The sequence below is a fragment of the Blennius ocellaris genome (genome assembly GCF_963422515.1).
Source record: "Blennius ocellaris genome assembly, chromosome: 21".
Classification (NCBI taxonomy): Eukaryota; Metazoa; Chordata; class Actinopteri; order Blenniiformes; family Blenniidae; genus Blennius; species Blennius ocellaris.
In genome coordinates, this window is record NC_137670.1 from 10,348,209 (window position 1) to 10,369,042 (window position 20,834).

The 20,834-nt window shown below is 43.4% G+C and overlaps 2 protein-coding genes across 2 annotated transcripts; both read left to right on the plus strand.

The window, feature by feature from the left end:
- Positions 1-3,804: 3,804 nt before the first annotated feature.
- On the plus strand, positions 3,805-4,850 carry csdc2a (cold shock domain containing C2, RNA binding a; the record flags this gene model as incomplete). The annotated part of the gene is made up of 3 exons (XM_080516731.1): positions 3,805-3,992; positions 4,103-4,225; positions 4,688-4,850. 3 exons carry the CDS (start codon positions 3,805-3,807, stop codon positions 4,848-4,850), a joined length of 474 nt encoding a protein of 157 aa, XP_080372857.1.
- Positions 4,851-9,873: 5,023 nt separating this feature from the next.
- On the plus strand, positions 9,874-20,690 carry gucy2cb (guanylate cyclase 2Cb; the record flags this gene model as incomplete). The annotated part of the gene is made up of 27 exons (XM_080517038.1): positions 9,874-10,081; positions 10,676-10,782; positions 11,574-11,641; positions 11,741-11,956; positions 12,095-12,207; positions 12,842-12,944; positions 13,195-13,297; positions 13,428-13,569; positions 14,463-14,545; positions 14,643-14,751; positions 14,982-15,063; positions 15,972-16,074; positions 16,176-16,235; positions 16,328-16,399; positions 16,478-16,582; positions 16,870-16,956; positions 17,289-17,421; positions 17,517-17,654; positions 17,770-17,846; positions 17,934-18,025; positions 18,117-18,275; positions 18,767-18,959; positions 19,039-19,213; positions 19,288-19,386; positions 19,589-19,683; positions 19,904-19,980; positions 20,477-20,690. 27 exons carry the CDS (start codon positions 9,874-9,876, stop codon positions 20,688-20,690), a joined length of 3,213 nt encoding a protein of 1,070 aa, XP_080373164.1.
- Positions 20,691-20,834: the final 144 nt, after the last annotated feature.

Here is a 20,834-nt window from a genome sequence, read left to right on the forward strand (position 1 = left end):
GAATGTTCTGGAAACAACCTGCCTGAGGGGCTTTTATTGGCTGTTAATTATTCAGGCTTCATTATGGCATGGACAGAATGTACCACGGAGCAGGCAGCTTTCCTGTCTCCTTTTTTTTTTTTTTTTTGGTACTTTTTCTTTTTTTTTTCTACAAGTTCAAAGTGTGTGCTTTGGAGTTGACGTGTCTCTACTGCTGATGCAGACGATCAACACACACACACACACACACACTGCTCTGGTTTCACAGGGAGTCTGCTTTTGGCCTTTTGTCTGTCTCTTTTCACAGCTTCCCCCTTCCTTCCCCCCGAGTCCAGGAGCCGAGCTGACACCCTCCTGATTAAAACCTCCCAACAACTCTGCCCACACTCATCTCACTGCTAAATGAAAGAGGAGCCGGAGCCGCTGAATTATTTAGGCTACATATTTATGTCTTGTCATCCATCAGTCACGCTTTCAGGCCGGCTGTCTTCGGTGCCAGCGGGATGACAGATGTGTGTGTGCTGCATCGCCGCTGACATGACACCTGAAAGGAGGAGAAGCTTCTTGAAGCATGTTTACTTCTCCCCCCCAATAAGCTGTGGAGACTAGATAAAGTACAGCCACTCCTGTGCTGACGATGGTGCTACCCTCTGGCCCCTTGTTGTGTTTGAGAATGAAGATTCTGACCTGAAGTCATTGGGAGGAAAAGGCATGGTCTTCTCGCAAAAAATACTTTTGCGTTTAGATATGCAATCCCGCTAACCACGATGGGGGTCTGCAGCATAAATCATTATGGTTCAATGGAGAGTAAAATAGGTTTTTTTTGGCTTTTGAGGTCAGGTCATCAACATAAATCACAGGGAAACTGATTTATCATCCTGCTGGACCTCTCCAGGATCACTTGACAGAAGAATTGCATTAATGGCTGACTGGCCACCTGTCTGGGGTTCAGTACCTCCTGCCTTCTGCAGCTCAAAGTTGGATGATTGTTATCAGTCAAGGGGATTTGAGGAACTGGAACCTTGTGATGACTGATTCAGTAATCCCCAGAAACATGTTCTACGATTGGGTTTGTTTTTTTTGTCTTAGACCTTTGGACAAACTGTTCTTCCTGTGCCCGACTCTTCCCTCAGCGAGAAGAGACTCCTGTCTCCAGTGATCTTAGATAGAGCCATCAGCCCCCCCTTCAAATCGATCGTCTGTGGCTTTTGTTTTACTTATTTGTTAACGATTAAGATCACAAATCTACACACGCATGACTTGTTTCAGAGATTTCATATGATCCAACTCGGCTCATCACAACCCAAGTGCTAGAAAGAGTTGGGACGTTGTCCAAAATGTTGTCCGGGCCGGCCTGTGATGGATTTGGATGACTTGTCCACGCGATGTCCCACTGCGAGCTCACGCCTCGTTCATCTGTCCGAACTGAACCTTCATTCTGTCGTTATCTGGCGGGTGCTTCGGGAGGCCTCATCCTGCAGCCCTGCGGTCGGGTCCTGAGCTGCCCTCCGTCCCACTCCCACTATATTTAGACTTGACAGCGCCGGGCGCAGGCTGCAATATGGGATGGAGCCCGTGGGATTCGCTCCGACACACACTCGTCTCATCTCATCAGTCTTTTGTCAGACATCGGCCCGCGAGCGTCAACACCGAGAGGCTGCTGACGATACCGACATCACGGCCTCTCGTGTCGGTGTTGATATGATAAGTGGGGCTTTAGTGTGGGCGTCCAGCCGGCTGAGAGGACATTGCCTTGGAGTCCTTTTTTTGTCTGCGACCGGGAGCCCTGCTAATGACACACGGATCTCATCGCGGGCGCTCGGAAATGATAATTGGCTTTCTGCGGAGGTGCGACAGTTGATCTCTGAAATGTGTCGGCGAGGCGGCTCAGAGTGATCCTGTGGCGGATGTCAGCCGAGTGCAACGGTGATATAATGATGCAGGATGAGCCGAGCCGAGGCAAGCTGGGAGGGGATTATTATTTACATCATATTGCGACAACTTCCGCCTGGGCCTGAGAAGTTAATATATTTCTTACAGGTTTCAAGTGATTTTTCCACATGGGTTTTTGATTTGATTTGATTTGATTCTTACTCTAGATATATATATATATATATATATTTATTTTTTTAAATCCAGCTAAAGGCTGGACATCTTGACAGGGTAGAGCCTGTCTCTTGTCCATCACAGTGTTAACTGATAGAGACTGACAATAAACACAATCACAACATGCAAACTCTGCACACTTAAACCCTAAAATAAACAAGCGCCTTCTAGTTATGATGCGACAGAACTACACCACCTACTCCACCACCACATGGCTCTGCAGCAACAGTCGGCTTTAATAATGAAAAGTATAATTGGAAAAAAAAAGGTGCAGCTTCCCATTCATACCCTCAGAAGACATGTTTTCAACACAGAGCTGCCGCGCCGCATGTTTTATGTGTCGGCGCTCTAACATATCGAGTTCAACAGAGCGGGACGTCGTAAAGCTCTGCAGAAGCCTGATAACAAGCTTTTCATCTGAATGAGGTTTATTAGAGCAGGGAGACGTATAAACATGTGGGCGGTGCACTCTGGGGCCGGGGCCGTACCAACAGGGCTGGAATGTTCCAACTTTGGCCTGATTAGGAAAAAGGGACATAATCATTATTATCTTATCAGTCCTGGTCAATATTAACTGGTCTTGTTTTCTTCCACACTCGACTAGATAATTCCTGGAGCTCATTTAATAATAATTAGTGCATGTATGTTCACGCTATTCTAATTTCACGCTTTCAGTATATTTCTAGATGAAATGTTGTGATTAATTTCAGACGAAATACATTTTCTGTGTTGAAAATTCTTAGCACATGAGAAAGGAAAGGAATCGCCACATATTGGTTTCTCTCCTGATACTTCTAAAATAACACAAACACAAAACCTCTGCTGTTTGCTTTATTCTAAGGATCAACAAATATTGATTTCTATCTCACTGTGGCCAGGCCTTCACCTCCATGTTCCTCTGCAGGTGTAGCTGAGATAACGCACCGTTTCATGTAGTTTTACTGAGTCTAGTTTTCTGTTTATTTGTCAGTTTTTACAGACACATCGGACATTTCCACTAACTGACATACCCATATAAATCCTTCACAGAGAAAAAAAACAAATGTTTTTGTAAACGTCCAGTTAAAAAGGCATTCATGTAAGAAGCATCTATTGCCAGAAAGAACTCTTATTTATTGGGAGTCTGGATGTTCTCCCCGTCCATGTGTGGGTTTTGGCTTCCAGACTCGGTGGGAGAGGGCCGCACGGTATCTGGACAACATATCGGCACAATATTGACATTCCGGAACTTTCATATGACAGAAGATTGACTGAAATGTCCCCAAATTGTTGTTTCTGTCAAGATATTTCGCCAATCGGATTTAAGTTGCACCAGATTGTCCTGACAACGGATGATATTGAATTTTCTTCGTGCCATTATTTCATCTTTTGAGGGCGGCAGACCAGTGGTCTGGGTTTGAACGAGAGAGTTATCGTCCACAAATCATAAGACTTTCGTTCATTCAGTCCAGAATTGATCGCACGTTTAACAAGTTAAAAATATCGTGTAGCCAAAGTTTGAGGTTAATTATCTTCTTCTCTCTCTTCACCTTCACTGCAGAGGATCGCTGCTTCTCTCCTGCCTGACCCCCCCCCTCACCGACACTTCTGCCATGCAGGAGGTGTAACCCTCCTCCCTCTTCTCCTTTGAGCACCACTGGAGGAAATCCACCACCCCCACCCTCCAAAATAAAGAGGAAGAAAAAGAACTATAAAAACTCCAACCTGTGAGCAGCTGAGATGTCAGACCCGGACCCCTCCTCGCCAGCAGACGCCCCGCTGCCCCTCGCCTCGCCACGCACCCCGCTGCAGCTCTCCTTCCCCTTCCTGCGGGAGGGCAGTCGGGTCTGGGAGCGGGAGAGGAAGCCGCCACAGCCCCGAGAGCTGCCCAGCCCGCTGCCGACCAAACGCACCCGCACATACTCGGCGTGAGCTCTGCTCGTCTTCCTCCCGACCCCCAGTATCTCGCCCCTCCGAGGCTCAGCGGAGTGTTTTTCCCGTCGCGCCGTCCTCACCTCTCCTTCTCTTTTCTCTGCAGGACAGTGCGAGCCAAATCGGGTCCAGTATTTAAAGGGATGTGCAAAAACTTCTCGAGGTCTCAGGGTCATGGATTCATACGTCCCTCTCGTGGAGGAGAGGACATCTTTGTCCACATCTCTGAGTGAGTGACTTCATACAGTTTATTACTTGTTTTTTTGTTTTTTTCACGTGACTTCAGAAACTGACCCATTTTGAAATTTGACGACAGGAGAAATAAGCGTGATGCTTTTGAGGCAAGTTGTTCGACGTCAAATATGAAGTGACTCGATTAAGACGAATTGATCCGTTGAGGCAAGTCGAAGTAAGGAAATTGGTGGTACATGTGATGCTCAACATTGACAATTGGGTGTCATGTTTGATGCTGTATTTTAAATGGGACACGGTTTTGTGCCCAACTGATATTTGTTATCAAAAATAAGTGACAAAACCAAGGAGATGCACTGTACCTGCTCTTTAAAACAATTAAAATCTTGGCCTGGGTCGAAAATAAGCACGTCAGGGTTAAAGAAGGTGCCGCAAAATCCAAATATAGAAAAGTTCTCTTTACTTTTTTGCATTTTCCGTCTTTGTGTGTCCCGGACAGCATCGAGGGGGAATACGTGCCTATGGAAGGAGACGAGGTCACGTACAAGGTGTGTCCCATCCCCCCCAAGAACCAGAAGATCCAGGCGGTGGACGTGGTGATCACCCACCTCAATCCAGGCACCAAGCACGAGACCTGGTCGGGGCAGATCATCAGCTCCTAGAGCAGCGCCGCCGCCGCGGCCGGCAAGGATCGGGATTTAATTTTGAGGGGTTTTTTTTATTTCAGGGTGTGAGGCAGAGAGATCTTGGTGAAAGTTTTGGCTTGAGGTGGCTGTAATGAGTCGGACGTTTGAAGGTTGGGGTTGGGAATCAAGCTTTGAATGTATAGTTTTGAATGTTTTCCCCTGGAGGAGATGGTGTCATGGCTCGATTAGGATGTCTTTAGGTCGCAGGGTTCGGTTTGGGAAGTCGGGATTCAGGATTTTTTTTTTTTTAACTTCTGTCAGGAAGTCGGTGGTTGTCAGAAAAGTCTAGTCGGCGCGTCGCCGGTGAATCGGAGGCGGAAATGCATTTTGAGCAAATTCCAAACAAATTTAGCCATATTGACTCTCCGTGCCAGAGAGTTGGAGGTTTATCGAATCAGGGCTGGATATTTACTGCCACGTTCTTCATCGTTCTACGAAATTTATACGCAATTCATCATCTTCTGAAAAAGATTGAGACCATGACTCTGAGCTCTACGGTGTCTTGAGTTTACAAACAAGTGGCTTCTCACAAGCAGAACAAGGAGTGTCGTTTACATTGCTGTTTCCCGCAGACTCTGCCTCATGTCAGAGGAACAGCTGCCTTCATGAAGTCGCAGCTTTATCAAGGTTGTTCGATGTGCCACTAGATGTTATCGAACCAGTAGCTTTTTAAGCGTAACGCGCATCCACTTTGCTCTGAATGCCTTTCGGCCTCTCGGGATGTCAAAAACTTCTCATACTAGGAATGATTTTTTTTTTCTGTCTTGATATCGTAGCACTACTGTATTTTTTTTTTATCCCCGTAGAAAAGCGGTATTATTGTAGCCGGGTCCTATGACGGTCCTACGTTTTGGTGGTAGAGACAGTTAGCTGGATGTTTGCGCGAGGTCGCCGGAGGGTTTTGGAGGGCGAGGGCCAGAGGATGGAGTGGAACTCTGCAGACGTGCGCGTTGTGCGGCTGGATTTGAAACGGTATGAGGGACGTGCGAGGAGCAGAGTGAAGATCAGAATCTTAATCTGCAGGTGAAGCGAATGCAGCTATTTGCAATTTGAGGAGGAAAAGAAGGGAAGAAATGAACTGATTTTTAGATGGAATTTTTCAGAAAGTTTCAGAGATCATGGCAAATGACTGTGAAGAAAAAAAGAAACAAAAGCTTCCTGATAGAAGTTTTCAAAGGAACTATTTATTTATTGACTTATTTATTTTCATTTGTAACTATGACAACATCAGGTGTTTGGTAATGAAAAAAAAAAAGAAGAAGAAGCTGCGTTTCTAAGTATTTGTGCAAATCCTAGCTTGTTGAGAACAACAGTCTCACTCTAATGATACTACCCTGTCAGTCCCTTCGCTACTGACCAACAAAAAAACCCTTTTCCAAATACAACTTTCTAATTTCTACATAATCCTTTGTCTAATTTTTAACAACGGTCGCGTGACGTTCAAAATAACAAGCTGTGTTGTTGTTTTGGGAATCGGTATGTCCTGTAGCGTCTGTGGTAATACTTTGTGTAGGAGGTGTTTTCATCATGCAGTAACGCAGCCGCAGCCTTCAGAGGCGTCGTCAGGTCTAATATGCATCTTTTGATTTCCGTGTCTCAACATCACGGCGCCGGAGTGGCTTCTTTACTGCGGGAGAAACCATTCCGAGTGTGTTCACAAGCACTTTTATTTATCCCTTTTTTTTTTTTTTTTTGGTCAAGTCACTGTGACCCTCATCTTTTCTTGTAATAAAAAGTTGAATAAAAATTAATACTGCATTCACAGAGCGGTGATTTAGTTTCTTTTTTTCTTTTTTTCTTTTTTTTTTCATAGGTGCAAAAAAAGTAGTCCGGTTTATTTTAAGAGCTGTCTTCATCTTGTTAACTTGTTTGCACCTTCTATTTCTAAATTTTATTGCACCATTTTTCTTGCTTATAGTCTTTGTTTTCTTATTCTCTATTTTGGGTGATATGTTTTGTCTATATTTTAATTTGAGGGGATTTATGTCTATGCTGTCGGAGGGAAAATGAGATGAAACTTAAATTCTGCTGTACATACAGTGGAATCGAAGTGTTATTCAAATTTTTAAACTAATTTGAATAGAGATCAAGTTTATTCCATATTTATGCATGAAGTAAAAAGCATGAATCAAAATGCAGTTAATCATAAAAGGGAATATTTTCCTCCATCTTTACCCATCGTTTGCGCCTCATTCACACTGAATACGTTTAAAAGAAAAAGCCATTAAGTGTCTCAACCAGTAGAGAAACAGTGCTTCAGAGAAGATATGAGCTCATGTCACAAGCCTCACACACAGTACTGAGTTTGTTTTATTTATTAGTTTGCTATGTTGCCCTTCACCTCCACCTTTGACTGGCTCTTTTAGTAGCAGAGAAAATGTTCCAGACTTCCACAGACACAAACGCGGAAGATGAGAGTTCAGCGTCGGCCCTCAAGGTGCAATAAAAACTGCCGAGTTCGACCGTCTGCCGGAAGAGGCCCCTTTGTTTTCCTCTCTGGGAGATGGAAAAGCTTTTTCAGCATCAAAGTTTGGACCTGCTTTATTCGAGACAACTTCCCCCATCAGGCCACAAAGCTCCTGGACACAAGGAGAGCTTGGCTTGTTCTTTTCAGTGGGGGAAAACTCTTTAAGTGATTGAAGTTTCCCATCGCGCTTCACAAGTGCACCTTCTGCAAACACTCCTGATTGTGATGAGATGGACCTTCTTCAAACTCCACAGAAGCCTCATTCACTGGGTGTGTGGGAGTAGATTGACCCCTGACGTAGAGGGGTAGTGAAGTAGGTGGGGGCCCCCCAGGAGCAGGACAATATGAGCCTCAAACACCGGGGGTTTGAGGCTCTCCAGTGGCGCCAATCGTTGGAGAAGAGGACGAGATCCAGCAGGTCATTCAATGAGGTAACTTAAATGTGGCTTTTTCACTGACCACTAGATGTCAGTAATGAGCTGATGTTCACTCTTGCAGACATGCTGAAGTCACAGAGAGCCATGCAAGTGTGAAGAATTCACAACTAGTTCAAGATGAGACGTCAAATACAGTGAAGATGACACAGAAAGTGAAATGTATTATGTTTTTCACTTTATCGATGAAGCTTGAGTTCAATCTGATGTCTTGCTACATCTTGTCTTTGATTTGTTAATAGGGTTTGGCAGAATAAGTATTTAACTTCAGCCTAAAACCTTTTGGCCTGAAGATTTGTCCACCCATGGATGAAAATGCTTATTTTGTTTTGTTGACCATTGACCCAAGAAATGATAATGAAAAAAATCAATATAATCGACCCTGATATAATAAAATATGAAGAGGGCAAACAGAGCCAAGAGAAATGAGTGGACTTTGGTCACATGCATTTGTTTAGTTTTCCACATATGACGTTTTATATTGAGCCATATATGTCAAACTCAGAGCCAATACATTATCCTGTAGTATAGAGTTTGACGAGTAGATAGATAGTTAGATAGATACTTTATTTATTCCAAGAGAAATTCAAGAAGTTTTCTGGTTCTAGGCTGTTGTTCCTCTTCGGTCTCTGTAAACTTATTTCATACAGTCATGCAAGGAGATAAATGGAACACAAGTACAATAGAAAACATCTCTTTTTTTTTTTTTTTTTGCATTGGGACAGTTACATTTTCATTGGGCTTTCCCAAAGTGCACCTCTGTCCTCTTATTTTCTCAGGAGAAATCCTAGAATTGTGACACAGTATATGATTCTAAAACACACTACTAGAAATTAATTTGTTTTAAGTTTAATCAAAATGAATTAAGATGAATCAGAATAAGGTGACAAACTAGGCAAAGCCAGAACAGCTGTGTTGACTGTGTGGACTGAGATATTATCTTAATTTTATGGCTCAACACAACCTTTGTTCCTGCTTTTATTTTGGAGCTGTTGCCGTTGTGACTGATGCAAATTATGAGGTGTGTTTCTATTATGAGCTTGATTGTCTAACTGAGGTTTACAAGAGAACACACACTCTGACACACCTTCTGCCAGGGGCCTTGGTGTGTTAATGTTTGTTTGCTAAGAAAAACGGAAAAGGATTCAGGGAGATTTTAACTCAAAGGAGTGATGAAAACTTATCAAACAAAATACTTCATACAATCAATTAATGAATCGAAGACAGGTTGCGTCCAAATTTGTTTTAAACAGAATGTAATCATAATATTTGAATCCTATATTTTGTGTTTTAAAGTTTTATGTTTTAAAGTGTAAAGAGTTGCTCACTAACAGACAAGCTGTCACAGTAAAGATAAGAAAGTAGATGAATTAAACAATTAATATAAGAACTGAGACAGAACTTTTTTTTTTTTTTTTTTTACATACAAATAACCTGATACAAAGGGACTTTTATATTATCAGTGTTTTAATGATTATCTGTACACACTACATACCATTGTAGACATTAGGCCTGATAATGTGGCCTGCAGGAAGTTAATAATAGGAGGATGTGGAGCTTTATGGCCTCTTATCTTCAGGCCACTGCGTCTCGTTTACATGACACCTTCAAGAAGTCAAGTATGCATTAATGCATCAATTTCTGCTCTTTTGGGTTCATCTGAAGGTCAGCGGTTTGTATGTTTCACCTAATGAATGCATTATTTAGTTATTTACATAAAGTCAGACAGAACTCTTTTTATATATCCTGTTGTGTGACGAACGTGCAGCCCTGTGTTTGTGTGAGCTGACCTTGGTACCACAGTCCTGGGAGAGTTATATGGCACTCCTATGTGTCTTTAGAGGTTGTATATTAACATGTTGGTGCGGAGAGGAAAGGTGAGCTGCCGCTCATAGAGGAAGTGTGAGTCTGGAAAGCAACCAGAGACCAGAAACGGGAGAAATTTACCTTTCGAGGAGGCTTCGCCGGGTCAGATTCCCTTTCATTCCTGGACGACGGAGGTTCAAGAGGAAGATTTCGAGGTGTCTTCAGATACACTAGAACAACTTCGGCCTGTCATGGACTCTCTTTAAACGGCGGGGAGAAGCACACTTCAGAGATGGGAAGGGGTCCGTGTGACCGGTCCTGGTGTCTGTGCATCCTGGGGATTCTTGCAGCTCAGTGCTGGGCCAGCAGACAGTGTCTGGACGGGATTAACATCAACGTGATTCTGCTGGAGGACGACAAGTCTCCCTGGAGCCTCAAGTTTGTACGAGAAGAAATACTGAACGCTATAGAGGAAGATGCAGAAATCAATGAAGACCAAGGTAAAACATAAAGATAACATAAATAATGTCATTAACATTGCTGATATTGCATGGAATAAGTGAAGTAATGACTAACAATAGATGAGATATTATTTGACCAGTTCATTGTTATTTAAGTAGAGAAGATTCTAATAGGAACTAAAGCTGCGTGTATTTTAATCTCAGACTGACCTTTGGTCTGCATGATCAAGATATTTTTTAAACCTCTATTGCTTTTGAGACTGTTGGTGGAACAAAAACGAGTTAATTTTCTCACTTTGTTAGGAACTGCAGATTTGTTGTTGTTGTTGTTGTTGTTAATGCCGACTTTACTGGTTGAGCTGCCCCGTTCAGAAGTGTTTGATTCTATTGGAAAGCAACAGCTGAGTTTTTGCTACGTCAAAGTGTTTTTGAAAGCAGGGTTCGTTGAATTGCTGCAAGCTGAGATGAGACTGTAATAACTGTTCCTCGACAGAAAGGAGCAATCTGTCATTCTATTGCCTTCAAATATTCTTACTCTGTGAAATATGGCTTTGTATCCCGTGTAACTCAAAATGTGGACAAAAAGCAAAGCTAACGTGTCCCCCGTTTTGATTTTTTTTTTTTACTACAAAGACATGAAGTTTAATCTCACTGTCGACTTCAATGGCTTCAACACCTCCTACTATCACAGCGGAGGCTGCCAGTCCTGTGAGGGATTGCAGATGCTCAACACGTTGATCGTAAGTGGCGCTTCCGATCCCTCCTGTTCTGTTTCTGGACTGTTACGCCCCAATACTGTGAGAGCTGCCATGGTTATTGAGCTGTTGCTCACTTTCCAAGAGATCCTCCAGGAACAGGATCAACTTTTCAAATGATGCCTCATCTCTATGAATTAGGCTCAGACTTCAAATATATAACCCAAAACGAGACTTTATATAGATGCTTCTTCTTAAATTAATCAATTATTTGGAGTATGCATGGACTCTTCAAAACAGGGGTGTCAAACACATTTTAGTTCACTGGCCACATTCAGCCAGATGTCATCATTAAATTGTAACATTAAAGTTTTTCTTTGTCATGGCGCAGAGTATACGTGATGAAAATGTCGATATTTTTGCAAAACCAAACAATTACTACCTGAAAATGACAACAATGTCAACATAAAGCCAATCGTAATGAAACCTTCTGGTAAGAAATACAGTGAAATGTCCAAAATACTTCTCCTCCACCTGTTGCATCATGCATGCATTTACAAATTCAGCCTGACAGCATGGCTTTGAGGCTAATGACAGTTTATTTGTTCATATATTTTCTACTGTCTTCCATGGTAATGTGTTATCAACAAAGGTTGTCAAATATGCCCCGAAGTGTCAAAGGTATTTTTTTTTTTAATCATATTTATTCAATCAAGGGACTTTGTGCCATTGTGTCATCATTCACACACACTTTAGTAATTAAACACAAGAAAACACCATGTTCAATGGGTAGAATCTTCTGCATTTCTGCAATTTGACTGCATACTTCTCTGCAGGAAGACAAGAGGCTGGGATGCGCCGTGCTCGGGCCCACGTGCACCAAGTCGACTTACGACATTGTTGAGTGAGAGCTTGCTTTTAAGAAAACGTCATAGCCACATATTCCCTTTTTTTTTTTCCAAGAGCGATAATAAAGCTGCTCACACTCATTCTGTTCTGTCAGTGCGGAGAAAGGCATGGCGCTCAGTACACCCTTCATCTCGGCAGGGAGCTTCGGCGTCACCTGCGACTACGCTCTCAACCTGCAGCGCCTCCTGCCACCCACGCGCAAGATCATCAACTTCTTCATGAACTTCTGGACGTATAAAAACCAGATCAAACCCTCGTGGGAGACGGCCTATGTTTACAAAAAAGGCCAAAACACAGAGGACTGCTTTTGGTGAGAGCAAACAAATAAGAAGTGATGCAGAAAAAGCCTGCAGGGCCAGAGTCATACCGTCACACAGCTCGTTTTCAGCACCGTCAAACCTTTTGATCTGGGCCGCTTTGATTCAGTTTTGTCATTTTCTTTCTCCAGGTACATGAATGGACTCGATAGAGGCAAATTCTCAGAGCGTTTCAAAGTTATTTTGCTTCACAAACCCCAAGAAGTGAGAGACACTCTTGCGATGCCCAACAGGATGAGCAACCGTAAGTGTTTTTGTGCTCGCTCTGTTTATAACTGCATAGTAATGCAACCAGGCTCATGAGCGTTGATCCAAAAACTTAGGATTACACGTCAATTTGCCCCCAAGTTGAATTATGATAGAGGGAAAGAAGAGGTGAGCCTGGCTCAGCTGGGGCACACATGCCATATATTAACTCTGAATACTAAAACGGTTCCAATCAATTTGTTTACATGTAAATGTTCTGCACATTCGCTTTTAGCTCTCCATTGAATGCTTTTGATCACATGCGGACAAAAAATACACATAATATTTTCTGTATTTATTATCTTGTGTAGAAATTGTTAAAGATAACTGAATATCTGTTCAAATGTTTCACAACAAAATGAAGCGGCACCGTGCTTTGACACGTTAAACCTTCAGAGGTTGATCATTACAAATCACAATCCTAAATATCTCAACCATGTAATACAGGCCACCAGTGCATGCAGTCCTGTGGAAATGTAGCCATAAACAAGGACATTTAAGTTTTGTTATTAACTTTGACGGTCAAAAGAGGAATATATATGGAAATCAAACTTGAGACTGAACGCACGCCGAGGTCACCTTGGTTAAAGATGCATTTCCTTGTTCGTTAAATCCAGCTTCTTTGTTTGCAGTGTTCATTATGTGTGGATCACCAGCCGACCTGCTGGAGGTCAAAAATGGCTCCCGAGACGCAGACAGAAGCGATATCGTCTTTGTCCTTATTGACCTATACAAGTTAGTCGTTTCTATCTTCTCTCATGTCATTTTAGAAACATGAATTTTACTTACATTTCTCACATTTGTCAGCATGAACGATCACAAAATCAGATCTGATCTTCATCTAACTCCTTTATGGGAGGAAATCAAAGAGTTTGTATGTTTGGACACTTCGGTAAATGTCAAGGGACGTTGTCCTGTACCTGGGGAGTCAGCTTTGTAAAAACACCTTTCCACTTCCTCCTCCTCCTCCTCCTCTTCCTCACAGTGATGAATACTACACCAGCTCAGTGGCCCTGCCGGAGATGAAGAACGTGTTGGTGCTGACGATGCCCAACACCAGAAACTACACGATCAGAAAAGACAACAAGGTGGTTAAGGAAACGGGACAATAACAATAAGCTTTCCCTGCTAATTTGTCTTTACTTTATCGGACCTACCGTACTTCATCCGTCCACTGACCATCAACTAATCCTCCGTCTCGTCCCCGGTGATCTGCAGATGAACGACTACGTAGCTGCGTACCACGATTCAGTGCTGCTGATTGGCACAGTCATGAGGGAAATCGCTGCACAAAACCACTCGGAGGTGTCTCAGATGGAGTTTGTGAATGTGAAGTATTTCAGAAACAGATCGTTTCATGGTAAGAAAGGACGGTGATATCGTGGCGAGAAATGCTCCACATGTTATTGTTGGTCATTTCTGCATTGTTAACATGGACTGGTATGCAGGCAGTGTTGAATGAGTTTTGCATGATAGCTGCATGAACAGTTTGAATTAAAAACAACAACAAACAAAAGCAGGAATGAGCTCAGAAAATGCCAAAAACAATACCTAAAATACAGAAAGATGATGGGCAACCACAAAGAGACAAAACAACCTTAATGAAGAAGGCCAAAGTCATACAACAACAAGGCCTGAAAATCAAAGGTGAGGCTCGTTTGACGGACTACGAACATAGAGAAGGTTCAGCTCGACATGAGATTACCACTCGGCTTTATTACAAGACAAACATGTTTACACAGGAAGGATGAATCCAAACATGCCAGGCCAGAAATCATTGATTTAATCAAAGCAGAATGGCCACAAATCAAGAGAAAGATCCATCCACTTACAAATGTTTGGCATTTTTAAACCCAAACCTCAAAGTGTTTTTGCATTTCCAAAGTACGATTCCACTACCAGGATGTTTTTGACGACGGACAGAGTGAGGAGGAGCAGATGTAAGCTGTCGGCTGCTGACACGTTTCACAGTATGAACCGAGGAGGCGATACAGCCCGGAGGCTGGCTTTTATTTTGGAATCACAGCGAGATTCAGAGCTATTCTGATTGTCTGTTTCAATCCCATGGTACTATTAAAGCGTATTTCAAGGTTTGCATCCCTCATGAGATGTTTATTTTATATAGTTGCCACTTCTCTCATGAAAGAGTGATGAATAATATTGTGTGAGCCAATGAATTGAAAACTGAAAAGAGTAAAGCAGAAGGATAAGCTGTCATGTGAAACAATAAGATATCTGTGTGATTCTGCTCAGGACTTGCGGGGGACTATAAGCTGGACCAGCACGGCGACAGGGACGTCAACTTCTCCGTCATTTACACCACCATCGACAACGAGGTGCCCGTTTGACCTTTCTTCCCTCAAGACGTGGGGCAGCGCAGGCGAAATGTAAAAACAATGACTTCCTGTTGAAATGTGCGATTTCTGTCACCAGTACAAGATGTTGTACAGTTTTGACACGGAGCTCAAATTGACCACACTGGAGGAGACGGATCCTGCCTTCGTCTGGGGGAACAGACTTCCTGATTTCCAACCGAATGAAAGTGAGAGGGAAGACGCACACACACACACACACACACACACACACACACACACACACACACACACACACACACACACACACACACACACACACACACACACACACACACACACACACACACACACACACACACACACACACACACTCACACACACACACACACAGTGCTCCATGAAGCTCATGTACGTTTGTTTGAAGTGAAGCAGCGTTTTGTTTTTTTTCCCCCTGAAGTGACTGAAGATCACAACATTATCGTCATCGTGCTGGGTGTCACAGTGATTGTTGTGGCCATCATCGCCTTTATTTTTTATAGGTGGGTTAAATCACACACGTCAGCGATGAACTGGTGGTGAAGGCCTATTTAAACAAGGGGCGAGAACCAACACAGGCAATAAAAACCTTGATGTTTCTCCCTAAGATTTCCACTCGAACACTAAAATGAAAGTTATTCCTGAAGCAAACAAACACTTAGAGTAGACTAAACGAATATGTAATTTAATGTGTTGCATTTATCTGTAAATTGGAATTCTCACACACTGTTCCTTTAAATGAAGGGGCTGAGCCGAGCTCAAAAGAAAGTCAACAGACACTCATGTTTGCTCTCACCTGCAGTGTCACTGTGAATCACTATCAAACGTCTGCATCAGCGTCAAAACAAATAGAGTGTTCAAACACAAGTTAACAACATTAACCTAGTTAGAATAGAAAATGATCAACAATCCTACATGTGCAGTTTTTAGATGACATTATTGGGGTATAATAAAGTAATGTAAAAACGTTATGTATGTACACAGTATGCAAAGCTGGATGTATCCCTGCAAATGTACTCATATATTTTGATATAGCTAAACATTGTTGATTGGTAATGATAATAATAGATTTTTTTTTAGATAGTAACTATCAATAATTTCATATTATGAACAACATGTACATTATACAAAATATAATTTATCATAATATCATGTACTTTGACAGAATAGTAGTTATTCATGTATATTTTGTTCGAAAAAAATGATTGGATATAAGATATCAATATAACAGTGTAAACATGTTTACGTTCATAATAATGTGGAAACTAAAATGTTGGTGATCGATCAGTTGTACCTGTTATTAGTATATATTGTTTGTTTCATTGTATCTTTTATTTTATGACCATTGTGTAGGTGTATATTTTTTTCACATGTTTGAATTAAAACACTCTTAAAATGCTTTGTTGTCCAGACAGAACAAAAGAGACAGGCGGCTCAGGAAGCGCTGGTCCCACATAAACTCAGATCTCATCACGCTGGTGGAGAACAGCGAGCACAATGTCATCTCCCTCAAGGTAAATAAAAATAATAACGCTTCACCTCGGACAATATCCCTCTCACACTCTCTTCTCACGTCGACCAAACAGTTACAACTAATTTTTCTGGACTTAATCAGATTGAAGATGAGAAGAAAAAAGGAAAGTTCAAGATCCGGCGTGCAAACTATGATAAGAAGGTAGATTTATAACACGTCCTCAAAGCTATCCAATAAATGTTTTCGCCTTCATGAAATACTTGATCTAATATTTTTTGCTGGAATCTTTTCAGATCATCATTTTGAAGGAGCTGAAGAACTCTGATGGGAACTTCAACGAGGACCAGAAGATCGAGCTCAATGCGGTGGGATGTGACCTTTAAACATGGTCGACGTTTGTCTGAGAGAAACAGTGCGCAACAATATCCGTCTCCTCTCCGCAGCTCCTCCAAATCGACTACTACAACCTCACCAAGTTCTACGGCACGGTGAAGTTTGATGACGGCGTATTTGGAGTGTTTGAGTACGGAGAGCGGGGCTCCCTCAGGGTGCGTACGGCTCACACACATTCTGTCCAAGTCCAGTTTAAGATCCTACCTGGAAGTTTTGGAATTGTCTTTATTTCAGCATTAAAATAAGACACTCACCTGTTCACACTTCATACAAAATGTAACATCAATATGTATATTTTATCTATAGAGATGTCATATTATATACACAAGTGGGAGTAGAAAATTATTCTAATATATGGAGGGAAAATAAAACTAAAAATTGATAATAATGTGATGCGGAGCAAATCCACAGAAGTAGCATCTTTCTACCTTTTTTTATTCAGTACGTGCTGAATGACAAGGTGTCGTACCCTGAGGAGACCTTCATGGACTGGGAGTTCAAGATCTCTGTCATGTACGACATCGCCAAGGTGAGACGGCTGGCCTCTGACCGGCTGCTGGGAAACATAACTGTGTCGCTCCGGCGTTATGTTTTACGTGGGGTGTGATATAATGAGGTGCTGCCATGGATGAGCTGCTGCGCTTGTGACTCACTGCTCCGGGAATGATGTACAGCCTTGTGTATGAGCCATGAAGGAGCCATATGAGGGCCGCCAGTGGAGATTTGTGGCGGTTGCAGCTGCCAACTTTTGACACTAGAGGTCCTCAAACATCATAGATGATGTACTTCCTCCTTGGAAATGTTGACTGTAAATCTCTTCACTCCCACTGCTCCTCTCTGAGGTGTGTGTCCTCTGTGCAGGGCATGTCTTACCTCCACGCCAGCGACATTCAGGTGCACGGTCGCCTCAAGTCCACCAACTGCGTGGTGGACAACCGCATGGTGGTGAAGATCACCGACTTTGGCTGCAACGCCTTCCTCAGCCCCGGCCAAGGTGAAACTTCCGCCGCGGGGGGTCTCTGCATCCTAAGACCTCCACGCGAATGCCATCGTCATCGTTCTCATTTCTCTGCACTTCGCCCCTCTCAGACTTGTGGACCGCCCCAGAGCATCTCAGAAATATGGGCACCTCCCAGAAAGGAGACGTGTACAGCTTTGCCATCATCGCCCAAGAGATCGTCCTCAGGAAGTGTACCTTCTACACCGAGGCCTGCTCCCACCGAGCAGGTGGAAAACACCCACTCAAACGCTGTCCCAGAAAAAAAAGCCGTCATCTCCAGAGCTACGGTTTTGCTTTGAGATGCTCACAATCACACTGCGGTTTCTTTGCGCTTCCAAACAGAAAAGCTGTCCAGGATCATCGCGTCCTATTTCAGACCTGACCTGAACTTCGACGCGGCTTCAGAGAACGAACTAGAGGTTCGATCCAGTTCTGTGGCGGATTTTAAGTGACTGTGATTCAGTTTGTGGGTGATATGTCCTTGAAGCTTGTGTGGTCTGTGTTAGGTGGACCTGTTGATAAAGAGCTGCTGGGATGAGGACCCGGAGAAAAGACCCGACTTTAAGAAGGTGGAGAACTGCCTGGGAAAAATCATCAGGTAATCATGAACTTCTGCAATGTTTTTGCCTATTTCAACAAATGGAACTAAACATTTTCCCTGTGGAATTCCCTCTCTGTAAACCGTTCAGTAAAATCCACAACCAGGACAATGAGAGCTATCTGGACAACATGATCAGACGGCTTCAGATGTACTCCAAGAACCTGGAGCACCTGGTGGAGGAGCGGACAGTCCTGTACAAAGCCGAGAGAGATCGAGCCGACTATCTCAACTACATGCTGCTGCCCGGGTCTGTTCACGCTTAACGCAGGAATCAACCGTTTCAGAAACAGAATCTCTATCAGGAGTTGTTTATTGTGAGCAGTAGAACAGGAGCATTATCCAAAGTAGTATTCCAGAATCCAGAGGGCAGACTGCTGTAATATCTATAAATAGATATCTGCATAGGAATGAGGAATCTGAAGGCAACAAGATATATTCCCGGTATAGAAAATGTTTCTAGGTTCTACTTTTAGGTCTGAGCAATCATAGCACCGTTTAAAAAAAAAAAAGAGCAAACCCAACTCTTTTATATTTTAGACCTTGAAATTAACATGAAGTGGTTAAAATGTGGCCAGAATGGCCATCATCCTATCTATGGATCCAATCATTTATTACAAAATGTTGGCATGGAGTTCTGCGTGTCTGGCCCAAACAATACATGGTTTAATATGCTTCATACTGGAACCAAGCCTCAGCAGCTTATCGTGTTGTACCTGTCTCTGGTCCTTCTGTGTGAAGTCCGGTGGTTAAAAGCCTGAAGGAGACCGGCATGGTGGAGCCCGAGCTGTACGACGAAGTGACGATATATTTCAGCGACATAGTGGGCTTCACCACCCTGTGCCAGTACAGCACGCCCATGGAGGTCGTCGACATGCTCAACGACATCTACAAGGGCTTCGACAGCATCGTCGACCACCACGACGTGTACAAGGTACCCATCTCACTATGAGCCCGGCGGCTGACCGGACAAACGCGAGGCACACGGCACAGACTGCTGGTGTCATCCTCAGGTGGAGACCATAGGCGACGCCTACATGGTGACCTCTGGCCTGCCGAAGAGAAATGGCAACAGGCACGCGGTGGACATCTGCCGCATGGCGCTGGACATCTTGGCCTTTATGGGAACCTTTCAGCTCAGACACCTGCCTGGTATCCCTGTGTGGATACGCATCGGTGTACACTCAGGTAAGGGTCTGTACACCTAATGTCTGTTTGACACGTTGGGGAAAAGCTTTCAATATATGTGTGTGTGTGTGCAGGTCCCTGTGCAGCTGGCGTCGTGGGGATGAAGATGCCAAGATACTGTTTGTTTGGAGACACGGTCAACACGGCGTCTCGTATGGAGTCCACAGGACACCGTGAGCACACAAACACACGCAACAAGCAAACCGATTTACGTGGCATTTCCTGTTGCCGCCGCCTGGTGTGCTTCTTTTGCATTAGCGTCCTCCTACGCTATAAGCTCTGCAATTTCTAGAGCGACAAATCATCCTGATCGAATTAGACGACCACCAGATGAGCTCCACGCTTCTGTCTTTAATGCCTTCTTGTGTCCACCAGCTCTACGGATCCACGTCAGCGAGCCGACGATAGATATCCTGCAGAGGACGGACTGCAAGTTTGAGTATGAGATGAGAGGAGAAACATACTTGAAGGTGAAGCTCGACTGCTTCTTTCAATCTACAAAAGACTTCAGTCAGAGTGAACGTTTGGAAATATTAGATCTTGTACTATCCTGCTTTTTTTTTTACATCTTCGTTTAAGCTGGTGCAGTCATTTCCCCATCTCTACGTTCAGATCTGTTTGAATTAGATTTCCATTTTAATTGAGGCCAAATTCTATTCTATGTTTTAAATTAAATCTATGTTTTCCCAGGGGAAAGGCACAGAGACAACATACTGGTTGACAGGTGAAACCGGCGAAGACTACGACCTCCCGACTCCACCCACAACGTGAGCAAACAACCGACTCCTCTTTGACTGCGAGGTTCCCCACTGACATTTACAGAAGCTCATTCCAGCTGCTTTGCTCACCTCAGTGACGTTCAAAGTGTGTGGCGGGCCTCCTGTGTGGGGCGCCTATAGCTCCAGAATGATCGCAGCGGGAACAATCTGGGTGTAAATCTGGGGAAAGGATGTTTTTTTTGTCTTTGCGTAAATAAGTGGACGTTAAAAGGAGTCATGATTTTTACTTAAATACTCTTTTTACATCTAATTAAAATGATAAAATAGGCGTTGATAGTAGCATAGAAAAAAAGGTATCTAGCTATTAAGTGATTTTGGTTTTATTGTTCACAATATTTTACGTGAATTTGACCAGAGGTCCATTGATTTTCTTTTTTCTGCCCAAATGTTGAATGAAAACCTTGATTAATGTGAAGCGACAGCTGCTCAACTCAGCTCCCTATTGAAGACTTCATTTCAAAACCCCGCTCGTCTTCTTTTCCAGGGAGAACTTCCAGCGGCTCCAGCAGGACCTGGCCCAGATGATCCTGTCGTGTCTGGAGCGTCGCTCTCGAGGTTCTGTACGGAGGAAGAAGCCGCTCTCCAGCCAGAGCGAGGGGGACGAGAAGGAAGCAGAGTCCGAGGTGGAGTCTGAAGACAGCCCTCCCGAGTATCTGCATCTGGCCACTGTGGACAACACGCTCAGCACCTTCCTGTGAACCCTGCAGCCCATGGGTTATCGCACTGTTAGATAAGAACGGGAGCAAATCCATGTGCTATATAATTTTCATCAGATTGATCTGAAATGACAGGATACTGATGCTTCTGATGCTGCTTATTGAATCTTGGGGTTCAAAATAAGC